Genomic DNA, 18,239 nt, shown 5'->3' on the forward strand with positions numbered 1-18,239 from the left:
ATCGGTCTTTTCGGTCCCCGATTTCATTTGCGCCAAGAGAGAGGCGACTTTTAAGGGTGACGATAAATCTCCCTGAGCTTAAAAGGCAGAGAGGGCCAAAGTGTGAACTTTTTACTTCAGCAACGGAAGCGAGAAATCAGTGATTCATTAAAGCAGAGACCTCCTTGGAAGCTGGCAGAAGAGGAGGAAAAGAAGCTAATTATGGTCTCCCTTCTCTGGGCTCATTCCGACCAGTTTATAATCTGCTGCTTTGGAAGGTTTATCCTCAGCATCTTCTGCTTTCTCCCCCAGGCCTCCCCTCCTTCTGGGAGCCAGAGGGGGCGGGAGGGGGGAACAGTCAGCCGAGCACCAAGCTCCAGGTGGCTCTCAAGTACTGCACGGCCAAAAGAAGTGGGGGGGGGGGGGGATCCTACGCTGCAAAACAAGTGAGAAAGGGGCTCCCCAGAGGGGACTGGTTCAGGCTGGAAGACAGCAAACTTCGGAGAGCCTGAGGCTACAGCTCGCGCCGGCGGCCAGCGCAGCCAGCACACGGACACTTCACAGCAACTCCCCGCAGCTGGAGGCGCGGGCGGAGGCGGCGGCCGCGGGGCCACAAGGCAGGGACCCGGCAGCCCCCAGCTCCGCGCGGAGGCACCGCGCCCTCTCCTCCTTGCTCCCCTGCTCTCCCCCCCCCCTCCCAGCCCCCTCCCCCTCCCTCTCCTGGCTTTCCCAGCAGCCGAGGGTTTCAGATGTCCCACCGCCGTTTGACCCCCTCCCCGCCCCCCCGCTTCTCCACCCCTGCAAATGAGGTTTGACCAGCGGAGGCAGAGCCCACCTCGGGCTTGGAATCACTGACATTTGGACTCCTGGCTGCAACCTGTTTACAAGCGGGCTTTCCAGAGGAAGGGGGTGGGGAGGGAGGGAAGTAGGGCCAAACAAAACACCAACCGCCATCTCCCCCCAAACAAGAAGTGACTTTCTGGAGGCTTCAAATCAACAGGCACCACCAAAAAGAGAAAGCAGGAGGGGGGAAGCAAACAACGGCGACCGGCAGCCGCCTCCAGCCCTGACAACTCCGAAGGGACGCGCTTTTCGAAGGCGGCTAGCAGGCTGGGGCTCTGCGCAGAGGGACCAGAAGGTGCCAACCTCAGAGAGGCGCAGATATCTCCCCCAGCCTCTGTGGGTTTTGTTCACCGTGCTGTCATCTGTTTTTCAGACTTTTTTTTTTTTTTTTTTTTTTTTTTTTTTTTGCATCTAACATGGTGAAGAAAGGCGTGAAGAAGAGAACAAAGTAACTCCGGGTGGAGTGAAGATCGCTGGTGACCACCGCCACCGCCACCACCAGCTCCTGCTACTGCGGCCACCCACATCCACCATTCACCGGGAGACTCGAGAGGCTCACGGCAGCGGCAGCGGATCCGAGAAAGGAGCCAGGAGAGGCAGCCGGCCCTTCCGAGGAGTTATGGATGTTGGTGTATTCACTTCTGGCCAGATCCGCGCCCAGAGGGAGCTAACCAGCGGCCTCCACCTCCAGCTGTCTCCTTGCCTCGCACCAGGTCTTACCCTTCCAGTATGTTCCTTCTGATGAGACAATTTCCAGTGCCGAGAGTTCCAGTACAATGTGGAAATGGATACTGACACATTGTGCCTCAGCCTTTCCCCAGCTGCCCGGCTGCTGCTGCTGCTTCTTGTTGCTGTTCTTGGTGTCTTCAATCCCTGTCACCTGCCAAGCCCTTGGTCAGGACATGGTGTCACCAGAGGCCACCAACTCCTCTTCCTCCTCCTCCTCCTCCTCCTCCTCGTCCTCCTCCTCCTCCTCCTCGTCCTCCTTTTCCTCTCCTTCCAGTGCGGGGAGGCATGTGCGGAGCTACAATCACCTCCAAGGAGATGTCCGCTGGAGAAAGCTGTTCTCTTTTACCAAGTACTTTCTCAAGATTGAGAAGAACGGGAAGGTCAGCGGTACCAAGAAGGAGAACTGCCCGTACAGTAAGTTACAAATGCGCGCTCCCCTCCTTCCAATTATCCACCCCCCACCCCACAAGGGGGGGAAAATCTGTTCCAGATGTGGCCAGCTAAATATTTACGTCCCCAACCCCTGTAAAATGATGAAGTGGAATACTTTCACACTAAATCACCCCCCTACATTGTGCCGCCGCACCCCCTACCCTTGGCGCGGCTCCCTCCACACACACCCCACTCCTTGCCACCCTAGCTGCCCTGTCTCCGCTGCTTGTCATTACCTGGACCGCGCAGGGCGCTGGAGAGTAGTGCAGGCGCAGAGATTCATAGATGCCCCCCTCTCCGTCTCCGTCGCCCTTCCGCACCTCATCCCAAGGTCCCCTCTCCCTCCCTTCTGGAAACGGCTCAAGTAAACACATTTTGTTTCTTTTCGCTGGCAATCTTATTAAGAGTTTTGGGGCAGCTTCCTCAAGCTGAAAATAATTATCCGCTGTCAATTACAGGGGCTTTATGGGAGCCTTATTTAAGAAAAGAAAAGTCAATTCCACTAGCTCCCCACCCCCAACCCTTTACCCACTACCTATCTAGACAGGAGTGCAAACATTTCTCTGGTTTTGATTCTTTTTTTTTTTTTTTTCTTTTTCTTTTTGGCCCCTCATGTTGGTTTGAGTGATTGCAGTCCGTGAAGTTAGCTTTTCAGGCACCAGCGCCGCTATTTGTCTTCTGCCTGCCTTCTCTCTTGGTAACATGATGCTCATGTCTGCATTGTCAATGGCATATGCGCTGCTTTGTGGTGTCCTGTTGTACTCATTTCTTCTGAAACCTCTCATATTGCAGAGGCATACTACTACAGCATTGTAAACATCTGGGACTGGATTCACACAGACCTCACACAAATTTCATTGTCATTCTTTTATTTTCAAAGTAAAAGTCATAAGTCTGTTTCCATGGCTATAGTTTGTCCCACTGGATGAACTCTTCTGCTCTGTATACATAAATTATGACCCCCTCCCCAGCCCACCCCACCTCTGCATTTCTTTCCATTTTCCTTTCTCTCATTCTTTCCTTCTTTACCTCTTGCTCTTCTTTCTTTCTTGCAGGGCTGTGGGCTGGGTAGGGGGAGGGAGAACTGGAGGAGGAGGGGTGGATATTGTGTCTCTTCTTGAATCAGTCCAGCAAAGCCAGATTACTCTGTTGGCTTCTTTTCCTAGTTACTTTCAAGTGGTGAGACTTATTCACCCTCTATTGACTGCTATTTGAAAGGAGCCCGAGGCTATGTAATGGCACACTGAAGACAGTAGACAATGACATTTACACATCTTTAATGACTATTTAGCATTATCTCAATGGTTCTTCCAAGTCACTTCTTTAAGGGACCTTAAAGTATCAGTCATTTGGGAATTTCTTGCCAACTAACTTAAATACATGGGTCATACATTCCAAGACACCTTGGCCCAGAAAAGTATCTGGTACCAATGGGAAAGACAGTTAATCGGAATTTAGCATTTTCTTTTTAAATAAGGATTTGTAAGAATTAAAACTTGGTTTTCTTCTCTGGAGATCCACATACATTTGACATTAACTTCTGCTGCTGCTTCCACTTACTAAAATTAGCAATAAGTTTGTAAGTAATAAAAATACTTGTCAAAGTATTTTAACGTATCCATCTTACATTTAATACTAGAGCTGTTTCTGTTTCTGATTCATAGAAAGTGGCTGAAATAATGTCATTATGATTTCTTTGGGTTGAAAGTCATTTGTTGCCTGAATTCAGTAGGTATTATGTATAGACGTTATAATTGTTGGTTAAAAATTTAATACTTTTGTTCACTTCTAAAACAAAATAGTTATGGTGTCATCCAGGTAGGAAAATGGGGAAGAACTGAGCCAAACACTTGCTGAAGAGTGAGCTGAGAGTTAAAAAATAAAAAATAAAAAATAAAAAATAATAATCCCCATGGGCTGAAAATCTTCTGTGTATTTTTAGTTCATGGAGATAAATATAATAAATTTTCAGTTTTAAGCTCGAGCAAAATTCCTTTTTTTGGACACTAACTTAATTTTGCTATTGGTATATTTTTTAAGTATCTTTATGATTTACTACAAGGACCAATCTATATTAGTTTGTTTATACAACTGAAATGACTATTTTCTAAAATCATAATCATGTGTGATTATTTAATAAAGTGATTGCTAGGGGTATACAATGAATTATATTTTTAGAGTAAGAATTATCTGCAAAGAGAAAAGTATCTGATTTTTATTGCATAAAAACTAGTATGGAAAGTTTCCATCCCAATTGTCCAAAATAGAATAATATCCCTTCCATATGATAAAGCATACCAATAGTCCTTATTAAAATATAGTATCTTACGTAATAATGCAATCTTAATCAATGGTTGAAAATGAGAGGGGGTGGGGTTTAATCTGTTAAATAATGTTAAACCATAAATAACTTAGGCTTTCCAAGAATATCTGTATCAAGACATAGCAAGTGAAAAGTAAAGGTTGAAAAAGCCTTAATTTCACATGTGGCTGGGTAATCAGAACACTCCTACAATCTCCAGCTGGACTGATTCAGCTGAACTACATGGTATCATTAAGATATTGTCTAAATGTTGCATAATTACATGTGAACAAACTTTTGCCATGCCTACAGGGTAACCAGCCGGCCAGCCCACCAAATGGTAGCCTGTTAAATATTAGGATTTCTGAAGAGTGTCAGTTCCTTGTCCAAAAACCACTTTTCAGTAACATTTTCCTAAACAAGTTATTAATTATTTTCAATACACAAAGCTGTTCTTTTGAGGTTTGCTTATTTGAAGCTTAATTTTCTTTGTTACTTTTGACCCTAGTATTATTGCTGCTAAAATACAGTAACAGCTTATCTGAGAGGTGACATGTTTGGGATGTCCTGGGTAATTAAACAACTGTTTTACTGGCTTTTTGCCAGCAAAATACTAACAAAAGGGAAGTAAGGAAATCACCCATAAACATTGCAAAATCATTTTTAACTTCTACCTCCAAAGCTGGTTCCCAGAAATTGGATGATTCTAAAAATATTATATGTGCTTGGGGTGATTACAAACGTTTATGTGTGTGTGTGGAAGGGAGGGTGATTTTTTGTTTGCTTTTTTGTCATGACGTGAAAACAGAATAAAGAGAGCAGAGATGAATTATGTTTCTCCTGCTGGAAGTGTAAGAAAGCTTGAATAATTTAGAATAGCTGTGGTGTATCTGTCACTAGATATGCTTAGGCTCATTTAAGTTTGTTTTATCACTCTTTATATCTAGAGCTTTGCCCTTGAAACATTACCACTCAGCTCTATTTCTGGACTCCTGGAAAGGCTGGATACAGCTGTTGGGTACCCTTGCGACTGGGACTGGATGCGAGTGGGCTGTGGGCTTCTCCCATGGTTGTCACTGGTAGAAAAGGGGAGTCTAGTGGAAAGAAAATGTATCCCTAAACTTGAGACAGCCAAAAATGGATATTCTCAAAATGGAAAGCCACAGCACTTATGAGTCTTTGCAGGAAAGGCAATTAAGCTACAATAGAGAAATCAGGATGTACTGTGTAGTAAGTGCACTATTTCTTCAAATATATATTTCATTTGACACATAATAGTCCTATAATTTAGATATTAACTATCCATACTTTTTCAAAGATGAAAAATAAGCTGAAAACAGTTAATTACCCAAGGTCATTCAACTGGAAATTGGTAGAGTCAGGATTCAAGCCTACATCTAATTGATTACATTATTCCTTTTACATCCGTTACTGGCAACAATGATACCAATATATTAGAATTAGATATCTCAAAACTCTAAAAAACAAATTATCCGAAATCTTAATTGCTTCTTGCTATGAACACCAACAGTTCTTCAGGTTCACGCTGGAATAGTAGTAAATTGAGAGGGGAAGAGAAGTGAAATATGTTAAAGGTTATCATTGCAGGTGGCTATGCAGACATGGTATCAGACAATGTTAGTGCATTCTCTAGGTGAAATACCTCTTCTGATATTTTGTCTGGGAATATATTTGCTTACGGAAACGCAAAATACATGTACACGGATCTCACCTTCTTAACAGAGGGCATTAGGAATACATTTAAGAAAATCCATGAATGTCATTGTATATCGTAATTGTTTACAGCTGAGGGCAAAATGTTTAATTGTTCCCACATGTAATAAAATAATTTGGTTGTAAATACCGGTGTGAAAGTGGGCTGTTGCAGAAACTTCTGATATATGACTCTAAAAAGGGCAAAATCTTAGAGACCTAAAGCTATATACATGTTAAGAAGGCTTTAAAATGAGCCTGCAAATCAAAAAGGTACTTCACCACATATAAATGACAAATTACTGTCTGGGATTAAAGGTTTGCATTATTACTTTTAAATCAGGACTGGGGCTGATTGTAGGAAGTTACCTAAAGTGAGAAAGGAAGTGTTGAGGGAAATAGGGACTTGAATATCATCTCCTAATAAGTGATTTTATTTTGGATTTTTGAAAAGAAAACCTATATACAACTTATGGCTTCCACTGGTGTCTTATTTAAGTTGTGGTTGTTTCTAGAGTTTGGTTGCATAATTTATAACTGGCAGCATTTAATCATGCACATTGAGGATTTATGAAGGTGGAAGCACTGTATTTAATGTTTACATGACATTGTCCCGTTACCTTTACCGCATTCCTACCATATGGACCCTCCACTTTGATGGCTTTATCATAAATCCATTAAAAATGCACAATTACCCAGTTTCCTCTTCATAAACCTGATTTATAACCTTCTACTAGAAGAAACCCAAGAAAACAGTTGGCAGAAATCACATGCCAACAGTGGAGTATGAGAATTCAGAAACACCAATCTCTAGGTTAGTCTTGGGTATTTCAGGAATCTATGAGGCAAAGGTATGGACCACTCTTTAAAAACAGGTGTTTTCAAAATGATGTTGAGGCACAGAATTTAAAATAAAAATTGTCTTATTAAATGAGGGAAACCCCAATGCATGCATATTTTCTTCTATATTTTTACTGCCTGCTTTAGAGCAAAAAGGCTTATTCGAGTTCTTTTTTTTTTTTTTTTTAACTGTTTAATGAACTTATAGTGGAACATGAAGGAGCACTTTACACTCCTGTAGTTACCTTCCTGTGCAGAGGCAAACCCTACTTATTATTCAAACGCCTGACTTTCCACAAGCCAAAATGTTGGAAAAAAGTTGACAGCTCATTTGAAATGGAGCTAATGTTCCTCACATTTATGAGCTGCCTGGGAATATCTACATCTTTCCTAAGCCTTAAATGCCTGTATGCTTATCCAAAATTGTAGTACCAATGATATTTCCTTATTATGCTTCAGAAGGAAGAGTAACACATGTGTATTAGTTCAAAGTGATTTTAATCTATCTTAACATTAATTCTGTGAACTTTGCAACGGGGAGTAATTCAGATGACGTTTTTAGTATTACTGTTCCAACATTTGTTAGCATTAATAGTTGATATTTGCTTAATGTAAGTAAGTAAAATATTAGTATTTCCCTCCCAGAAATTAAAGTTCTCTTTTAATTTTCCAGCAAGATGGGACACAAGATTTATGTTTATGTAATTTTAATACAGCTTTATCACAGTTTAGAAAATAATGGACCTCATTTTGTCTCAAGTCCTCTATACAGAAATATCTTCATTTTTCATGGTATATTGCAATCACTGAAGATCATTTACACTTACCATTTGACCAATGGTATTTGTTACCTGTTTTTGCAGATTAAAAATATTTACTTTTCATAATTGGCACTCTTTTTTTTCACTGCCCGTTAACCTTTGCCTGTGCCAGTCAGTCAGTATAACAAGTAATAACCTAGACATAGGCCTTTAAAATTAGTGAAAGAAAATATACCTGCATCTTGGGAAGCTAGTGATACTCTGATCAAGAGCTAATGGATACAAAATGTTGATGCTTTATAGAATCAGTTTAAAAGCAAATATTTAATCAGTACAGATTTTACACAAATAGAAAGTTTCAAGATAAACTAAAAGGGAGCCAGGTCATCCACCAATGGCCTTAAAGGCCATCCAATAATGGCCTTAAAGGCTCCCTTGCCTTTAAATCCGGTCAGTTGTGTTCTTTCTTTGAACACTGTGTTCTAATTGGAACAATAAATCAAAGAAGACACTCAGAGTAGATTCCCATGTAAGGTGGACAACTGGACAGTGACTTTTTACTGCTGCTAACACGTGCATCCAATTACCATTTGAAAGATTCATAGTGCTGGCAGTAAAGCATTGCCTCGTTTTATAGTTCACCTAATAATTCTTCAGCCTAAATCTGTCCACCTTTACCTATATCTAATCTGTCAGTATGTGTGTTATCATTAATGAGGAATTTTCAAATGTTTGGCATGCTTCCTACAATGGATGGTGACATTGAGAGATTAATGAGCCATTTAATTAACCATAATAGAAGAGGTAAAGTATTGATTAGGTCAATATATACCCAACTTCGAGTAAACTGTCAACTAAACATAACCTAGTAATTCCACCACAACTATAACTTAATCATGGATCATGGATAGTATGGGTTAACAGCAACCCAACTCTATGTGGCAATGGTTAACTGCAAAATTGAGAACTTTTTTAAAAGGCATTTTCCTATAATCATTATTGTCTTTCAAGGACCTGGTGTTATCATGCTTTACTGATAAACATGTGTGTTAGTTCATCCTTAACCCTTTTCAAGGCATTGCCCCTGTCTGAGGATAACTTGACATGTTAATAGAGTCTTTACAATTCAAGGCTCATCAGTTTCTTTTTTTTTAATATTAAAAAAAAATTTTAGTGTTTATTTTTGAGAAAGAGACACAGTGTGAGCAGGGGAGGGGCAGAGAGAGAGAGAGAGAGAGAGAGAGAGAGACAGACAGAATCTGAAGCAGGTTCCAGGCTCTGCTAAGAGCACAGAGCCCAATGTGGGGCTTGAATCCGTGAATTGTAACATCATGACCTGAGCTGAAGTGGGATGCTTAACCAACTGAACCACCCAGGCGCCCCAAGGCTCATCAACTAGTAATAATTCTGTCTGGAGGCATTTATACATCTGGAACATAAGACATCTGCGACAGCCCTGCCTCTATGGCACTGTGAATCATGATACTTTTTTTGCCCCTTCACCACTCCGTTATTTTCTCCTCTTTTTCTTATTTTCTTTTTTTCCCTTTTCCCTGATGTTCAAACCCGTTACATGTCATGTAGGCCAGGGAAAGTCATCCATTATCATTGCTCAGCATGCCATGTTATATTTGGAGCCAGCAGCCTAGACCTTTTTGGATGTTCAGCATCCAAATGCTGAGGAGTCTCTTCTCATTTTGAATCTACACTGAATTCTCCCTTATCCCAGCACTCAGGCCAATTTCTTACAGCCTTGCCTTTAGTAAAACAGGCAAATCACAGATAAGCACCTTCTGCCAATGAATGCTGATTGTCTGGTTATTCTGCATTTTCCTCCAGATTAAATATTCTATCTCCAATAACTCTCTTTGCAGGTTCATTCTGCCTTTGTTTTAAATTATTTTAGTACATGTAACACTTACTAGCTACTTTGCCAATTTCCCTACGTTTTGCCTTTGTCTGTACTCCTATGAGAGAAAGTGAAGCTGAATTACGAAGTCCAATAACTACTGCTCTTCTATTTTAGTCATCATTTATTTCAAAGAAGATGAATGCTAATCATAAAGGTCTTTACCATTTCTAACTTCCATGATTTCCCTTAAAATACAGGGCTTCTCTGTATACCCCTGCCAAATGTAGCTTTGAAAAGTAAAACCTATTTTTCTCATTAATACTGGTGGTCAAGGGAGAAAAATATAAAATACACATGCATTTATACTACAGGGTGACCAAATATAGAAATGCACATATATTTTTAGAAAGATATTGAGATACCAACAGGAGTTAGAATTTGAATCAAGAGCATACGTCTCACTTATTTCTTTTAAAGAAGAACCTTTTTGTACTGATTGCTGAATTAAATTTATTTTTATGATATGTAGAATCTGACTATATAAGTTAGATTGGTCTGTTATAATAATTAAAAGTCAAGCTTCTTATAATTGGTTTCAAATTATATAGATACATATGATGTAAATAGATTTCCAAAGCCTAAATAGCTTTGACTTATTGATAGAATTATTAAAAGAAAAAATTGACATTTTGTAATATGGGCAAAATGATAACACATGATATGAATTTGTAAGCTATTTCTTATCTAAAGTGAAATAGCTTTACAATGCTATTAATAACAGTAAGTAAACCAGATTTCTAGGGCGTTTTTTGGAACATCTCTGTAGAAGGGTATGATTCCACAAATATGAAAAAGAAAAGTGCTAAGGATGTTGATAAGATTATGGTATAAAAACTAGATCAACGAAACTACCGAAGTGCTTTAAAGCAGAAGCAAGAGGGATGGTAAAGAACATATGATCAGAATGTTAGAAGCCAGAGGAAAAGCAGGAGAAGCCATTGAGCATTTCGACAGACCGTGGAAGGGAGGAAGAGATGCTGGGCTAGAGTGATGGAGACAAGGGTTCTGAACTCCCAGCAAAGAGATCAAGCTAATGAGCAGCTCTGCAAAAGGACGGACATGACAAGAAAGGTGTGAGGGAAATATAACCCAAGCCCTGGCATTTGACTGCATGTTAAATTAACTGAAATGAGAACCTGTGATCTAAAAGGAATCCCACAGAAGTAATCGCAGCCACGGTATCAAAGTAAGGAAGGCTAAATCCAGAATTCTTGCTAAGGAGGCAGCAGGATAGAGGGATTAAAAGTGTGGGCTTTGATGATGACAGGTATGGCCCTGGACTGAAAATGAACTTTGGAGACACAAAAGTGGGTGTATTGGAGGCTTTGACCTGCCAGGGTGTATGACTTGGCAACTTGCCATCAGTAAAACAACAACATTAACAATACCTTCCTTTTTCCTATACCATAAAGATTAAATGAGATTATTCATTCATTCAACAGAAATTGAGTGCCTGCTTTGTGTCAGATACTGTCTGACACATACATACATACAGTACTGAAAAAAGAGCCTGGTTTAGCTCTCAGAGAGCTTCACTCTAAAGACAGTGTCAAAAAAAAAAATAGCTATGTGATGAAAACTTGGGGTAAATGCTATGGAAGAAAGAAGGAGAGTACTCCAGAAGAAAATAATTGGAAACTATTCTAAATCTCATGGCTAAGAAGTCCTGGAAGGTGAGATGTGGGTGGAAGGAACAGCATGGGGAGGGTTTGGTACCTCCTCCAAGAAGGACAGAATAGGCACACTGAGCCTGGGGTTTGGGGAGAAGTTTGGAGAAGTCAGACGTAATGCACGGAATAGCTTAATGGTGCCTGGTGCATAACAAGTCCTCATCAAATGGGTATTTTATAAAGAAAAAGTAAAGAGGGGCGCCTCGGTGGCTTGGTCGATTAAGCGTCCGACTTCGGCTCAGGTCATGATCTCACGGTCCGTGGGTTCGAGCCCCGCGTCGGGCTCCGCGTCCAGCTCAGAGCCTGGAGCCTGTTTCAGATTCTGTGTCTCCCTCTCTCTCTGCCAGTCCCCTGTTCATGCTCTGTCTCTCTCTGTCTCAAAAATAAATAAACGTTTAAAAAAATTAAAAAAAAAAGAAAAAGTAAAGAGAATGCTTCCCTTTGTTGGAAGGGAAAGGGCTGGGAAACCAACTAGTTAGATTATTTGCTGAAGTTAGAATTTAAAATATTGGAATTAAAGAAAGAGGCAGGAATGAGGAATAAAATGACATTTTTAGAAAAGGAAATATTACAACATCTGAAATTATTTAAGGTTTGCAATTGTAGCATTCATAATGTTCTGAAGTGTGGGGGGGCAAAGAGTAAAGTTCTGGTTTATTAAGAGACTACCAGCAGATATTTAAAAACTGAAGACAATTTGAGGAAAGAGCGAGGAGCTGAAAATAAGTAGAAGGTAACAAATGAGTTCAGGACATATTAGAAAAGAACAAATGGGAAAAGTAGGAATGAAACAGGTAACTAGAGATCGGAAGAAGACAGATTACTGCACAAGAGGCAAAAAAAGAAGTGACTCGATGTTTACATATTTCAAGACAAACTATGTTCCAAGTTATGATATGGTTTTAAACCAGGGTTATCACAGATGCTTAGCTCTCAGTAAATTCTGTATCTAAGGTTCTTGTTTCTCATCCCACGACGGTGACCTGTTTGGCCCATAGCTTTAAAGGGTTCACAACGTAGAGACAGAGACAGGAGATCTTCCCAAGGAGTTGGAAGATAATATAAGACAGTTTATACTAACCGCCAAAGAAGCAGAGCAGAAATCTAGTGAAAGGTAACCCAAGGGATGCATGAATGACATGGGCAGTGTCGCACCAAGGATAAGGACTCCAGCTAGACACAGATAAAAAGAGAGGAGTAAGAACATCCTGAAAGAAGGCACAGAAGCATATGGGTGCAGAGCCTTACATGAAGTTTCCAGGTAATAACAGGCAGGCAAACAGCGTGGAACAGAGTTTACAGGCTGGGGGCTTACCTTATGAAACACAAAGTGAAATACACTGGAACATGTTGTCATGTGAGAGGGAGGAATGTAAACACCCTTATATTTGAGAACTTAACTTTTCTGCTAAAATATTACATTAACAGTTTTCATTTAATATTGGCCTTATTTTACTTTCTAAAGGAAAAAAAAACAAACAGAAAGCAGAGATATATTTTAAAAGAGTATATAAATTACAGTATAATAGACATAACCTACCCATATTGAAATTCTAGCTTGATCAGCAAAACAAACAAAAACCCAAAACTAATTTTATACTAGGGACACGGAGAAAGTAGTTCTTCTGACCGATACCAAGTGGCATCATCTTTAGCATTCATCATTATTTAAAAATTTAAAATAGTCCCTTTGCAGAAGTTCCTAAAATATGCATAGCACGGGGTGGGGTTTTGTCATTTCTCAGCAGATTCCCAAAGGCAACTACTGAGGCCTCAACATTACTTGCTCCATTGTATATTTTTTCTTGTCATTCCTAATTCTAAATTATCTCAGATTTACTTGGTTTAGGTGATTAGGAAAAGAAACAAAGTAGATACAGGTCCTTCTCTTGCTCCTTCTCTTCTCTTACATACTTTAAAAAAATTTTTTTAATGTTTATTTTTGAGAGAGAGAGAGAGAGAGAATATGAACGGGGGAGGGGCAGAGAGAGAGGGAGACAGAATTCAAAGCAGTCTCCAGGCTTTCTGCTGTGAGCACCGAGCCCAGTGTGGGGCTCGAACCCACCAACCATGAGATCATGACCTGAGCCAAAGTCAGACGCTTAGCCAACTGAGCCACCCAGGCACCCCAGTACTTATGTATTTTTAAAACAAACAAGGAGTAGGACACAGGCAGTACATACACAGTCACACCCATAATGAAGACCATCAGCTTTGGAGACAAACGTCTGGATGTAGAATCAGGGTTCTAAAAGTGTGTAGCTTTGTGGCCTTGGGCAAATTACTGGGTTGTGATCCTTGCAACTGTTAAGTAAAGATAATAATACCGCCCACCTCATCACTGTTGGAAGGATGAGCTTGTAAACTTGCAACTGAGATTATAAATGTGGAAGTCTCAATACCGGACACAGAGTCCGACATGGGGCTCCACATGACCTGAGCCAAAATCAAGAGTCAGACCCTTAACTGACTGAGCCACCCAGGTGTCCCTTAATTATCCCATATTCTGAAAGGATCCCTAAGCCATGGCCTAATATAAAATTGGACAGGAAATTGATATCATACTATTTTACTTCATTTTATAGTTTATGAAGTATTTTAATGTTTTCATGAATTGATTCTTGGAAAATTTCCATAAAATGGGTAAAATAGTCGTTGTAATTCCCAAACTATATTTAGGTGAGAAAATTGAGTCCAAAAGTTATGGTGCCAGGCTGAAGTTGGATAGTTAGCATAAGTGAGTCAGGATTCAAACTTAGGCCAGTCTTAGCAAAGGTGACCTTTATCTTCTAACTTGGTTTCCCAGGAACAGTCTCAGATGTGCCTCTTGCTCTGGCATATTATTAATAGCACCCTATTCACTCTCCAGGTCTCACATGACAAAATCACCCTTAACCAACTTGGTCTGTGTAAGGCACAAATCTACACAAGTCAGTTCCCTATTAAATACTTTAATTTCTTCCTAGTGTCCTTAGAACAAGATCCGTATTCCTCAGCATGTCATGTAAGGCCCTCAGTATTTGTTCCCTACTGACTACTCATCCCATTTCTTACTATTTCCCATTATAGATATACTGAGTTGATGTTAGTTCCAGAACACGCCTTGTGCCCTCATGTCCAGACCCTGCACACATTACTAGGTCTGACTGGAGTGATGTTTCTATCTTTGCTCCTCGTACTTCTTCCTTTCAACTTTCTATTGGATGTCATCTCTAGGAAGCCTTCCTGAACACTCCCCAAACACCTTGTCTCTAGTATTTTAACACAGTCTCACACTTGATTACTTTACCCATCTAGTTTCCTCATACACAGAAAACTTACTGAAGGGTAAGGACTATATACATCATATTGACCTTTGCATCCAAGCCCTTAATACAGAGCCTGGCCTATAATGGGTTCTTTCTATATTATTTACTAGGTAAATTGTTTTTAACTGCATATCCTTGATCCAAGTCACTTAGACTTTTTGGTTCAGTCCCTTGGCCTGGAAAGTATGATTAATATGCCACCTACCTAAAAAAAATGTGGTTGAAGTAAATTATCTTTTAAAACTACATTAGGTTCTAAGTTCCACAGTTCTGAGAACTTGAAAATGTTAGGGCCATCATTACTTAACTGAATGTTAAGAACTTAAAGTCATACCAACTTCTGAATGGAAATATTGTGTAATCCCTGAAATGGATTGTTTCCCATATTTCTCCAGTTTTCCTAAGATTACTATTGACTATGATCAGTGGATATAAGTGACGACTGCTCTCTTTTAAAATTGATGCTGGTTGTGACACAGTTTTGGTTTCAGAGTTATAGTTGGATTATGGAATAATTTAGTACCAATTAAGAAATAATCAATTCTTGGTAATTCATTTATAGAAGAAGAGTGTATACACTATGAACAGTGGCAGAACATATGGTTCATAGTCTTGGTCATGTCACAACATTTACTGTGCAACCTTAGGCATGCCATTTACTTTAACTTGACCTTGGACCCTAATCTGTGAAATGAGTGAATTGAACTAAGTTAGTACTAAAATATTTTTATTCAAGATACTCATTTCCTAGATTAAGGACCAAATTCCACAAGCGTACCTATATTAGGAGATATCAACTATTATATGCTGAATGATAGCCACCCAAAGGTATTAAGTCCTAATCCCTAGAGCCTGTGAATGTTACTTTTTATGACAAAGTTTCTGCAGGTAGATTAAGTTACGGGTTCGTAGATGAAGAGATCATCCTGCATTCTCCAGGTGGGCTTTCCACCCACCTGTTGTTATAACAACATTTGTCACTTGTTGTTATTATAAGATAGAGACAGAGGGAGTTTAGACACACATACAGAAGACAGTTTGGTGACAGAAGCAGAGAAAGAGAGACATGAAGATGTGATGCTTTGGTTTTGAAGACAATGAAGGAGCCACAAGCCAAGGAATGTCACTGTAGAAGTTGGAAGAGGAGAGAAACAGATTCTCCCCCAGAGCCTCTGGAAGAAGCTTGGCCATTCTGACACCTTCATTTGAGCCCAGTAAAATGGATATTGGGCCTCTGCTCTCCAGGACTATGAGAGAACCAATTTCTATTGCAGTAAGACACAACTTTGTGGCAATTTGTTACAGCAGCCAAAGAAAACAAATACAGATTTTGATACCTCAGCAAACGGTGGAAGGGACTTTGGAACTGGATTGTTATAGGCAGGAAGAATTTTGAGACACATGATGGAAAAAGCTTAGATGGTCTGAAACAGACTTCTGGTAGAAATACAATGAAAGCACTCTGGTGAGGGCTCAGAAGGAAGTAAAGAGTACAGAAGAGAAAGCCTATGTTATCTTAGAGAATGCATATATCCTCATAAAGAGGATACTGGTAGAAATACGAAGATTAAACTTGATTCTGGGGGCACCTGGGTGGCTCAGTCTGTTAAATGTCAGACTTCAGCTCGGGTCATGATTTCACGGTTTGTAAATTTGAGCCCTGCATGGGGCTCTGTGCTGACGATGTGGGGCCTGCTTGGGATTCTCCCTCTCTCTCTGCCCCTTCTGTGCTCTCTCTCTCTCTCTCTCTCTAAAAAAAATAAATAAATTTTAAAAAATAAATAAAAAATAAAAGTGATTCTTACGACAGCTAGAGGAAACAGGGAGCATGTTATTGGAGCCAGAGGAAAGAATGTCCCTGTTATATAGTGGCAGACACTTAGCTGAGCTGTGTTTAATAGTCGTGTGGGAAGCAGAACTTGTATGTGGTGAACTTGGAAATGTAACTGTGGGGAATTCCAAGAAAAATGTTGAAGGTGCAGCCTGATTTCTTCTTGCTGCTTTTAGTAAAATGTGAGAAGAAAGAAATAAAGTGAAGAAAGAACTGTTAAGCAAAACAGAACCAGCACTCAATGATCTGGGAAATTCTCAGCCTATCCAGATTGCAAAAGATGCTAAATTAGGAGGTACACTGCTAAGGAAGTGTGCTGTAAAGACAAAGCCAAGGGTGTGGCTGAATAGCTTTAATCTAGTGCCGGAGAGACGAGGCACTTGACTGATCGGTTCCTTCAGCCATCTCAACAGAAGCTAGGAATAGAGATTATAAAAGCAAGACCTGAGGAGGACCCTGTGACTACTGGCATGAATGCCTATGACATACACAGGAGACTCACAAAGTTCTTGAGAATGCCGCATCGGCAGAAACACTGCCAGCGTGGACTGAAAGAGAGCTGATAAATGAAGGAAAGCTGTCCGACTCCCACAATTGTACAGGCAGGAAACAGACAGATAAAACTATTCAGCTACAAATACATGCTAGCTTTAAAAAAAAAAAAAAAAAAAAAGCAGGATCACCAGGATCACCGTGAGGGAAGAGCCTTGGGCACAGAGGGTACAACCACAGGCCCAGAGCCAGGACCCTCAAGCCACAGAGGACTATTCCGAGGTGCTGAAAGCTACTGGCAGTTGTCCTGCTAGATTTTGAAACTGGTGGAGACTGTTGACGCTTTTCTTCCTTCCACGTTTGCTTTTTGGCAATGCAAATGTCTATAACTGGTGTACTATGCCTGTCCCAACTGTATTTTGGGAACAGGTATTTTCTAGTTTTACAGATTCAGAGGTATAGAGGAATTCTGCCCCAAGAAGGCTCATACCCAGAGTCTATTCACACCTGACTTAGATTATGTAGATGATGAGACTTGGGATTTCTTAAATGATGATATTTAAATGAGATTTTGGACTGGAGTTTATGTTGGGTGTGAACTTTGGGGCGTGTTGGGATAGGATGAATGTAGTTTATTTTACATAAGAGGTGCATGTGAATTTTGCAGGTCTAGAAGATGGACGATAGTATGCTGAATAATGGTCATCTAAAGATACTGGGTCCTAACCCTTGGAACCTCTGGATGTTATCAAATGTAGTAAAGTTTCACAGTTGTGGTTAAGTCAAGTGTTTTGAGATGAGGAGATTATCCTGAATTATTCAAGTAGGCCCTAAATACCATCACAAATGTCTTTATAAAATAGAGGCAGAGGGGGGCGCCTGGGTGGCTCAGTCGGTTAAGCGACCGACTTCAGCTCAGGTCACGATCTCGCAGTCCGTGAGTTCGAGCCCCGCGTCGGGCTCTGGGCTGATGGCTCAGAGCCTGGAGCCTGCTTCCCATTCTGTGTCTCCCTCTCTCTCTGCCCCTCCCCCGTTCATGCTCTGTCTCCCTCTGTCTCAAAAATAAATAAACGTTAAAAAAAAAAATTAAAAAAAAAAAATAGAGGCAGAGGGAGATTAGACATAAACCCAGAAGGCAGAGTGTGATCTAATGACTGAAGCAGAGAAGGGATTTCAAGATGCTATACTATTGGCTTTGAATCTGAAGGAAGGACCATGAGCCAAGGAACGTGGCTCAAGAATCTGGAAGTGACAATGAATAGTTTCTCTCCTAGAGAGCTTTCAGAGGAAATGTGGCCCTGCCAACATTTTTACTTCAGCCCAGTGACACTGATATTGGACTTCTGACCCCCGGAACTGTGAGAAAATAAATTTCTGTTGTTTTAAGCCACCAACTTTGGGGTAATTGTCACAGCATCCCTAAGAAA

General features: G+C 40.5%; 1 protein-coding gene across 1 annotated transcript in view; it reads left to right on the forward strand.

Annotated features, from left to right (window-relative positions):
• The first annotated feature begins 448 nt into the window (after nt 1-448).
• FGF10 (fibroblast growth factor 10) overlaps nt 449-18,239 on the forward strand; it is an 84,117-nt gene continuing 66,326 nt past the window's right edge. The window contains exon 1 of the mRNA XM_043598876.1: nt 449-1,965. Within this exon, the coding sequence (XP_043454811.1) occupies nt 1,599-1,965 (367 nt within the window). The 5' untranslated portion in view covers nt 449-1,598. The remainder of the gene's footprint in view (nt 1,966-18,239) is intronic.

Source organism: Prionailurus bengalensis, chromosome A1 (assembly GCF_016509475.1).
Source record: "Prionailurus bengalensis isolate Pbe53 chromosome A1, Fcat_Pben_1.1_paternal_pri, whole genome shotgun sequence".
Lineage (NCBI taxonomy): Eukaryota > Metazoa > Chordata > Mammalia > Carnivora > Felidae > Prionailurus > Prionailurus bengalensis.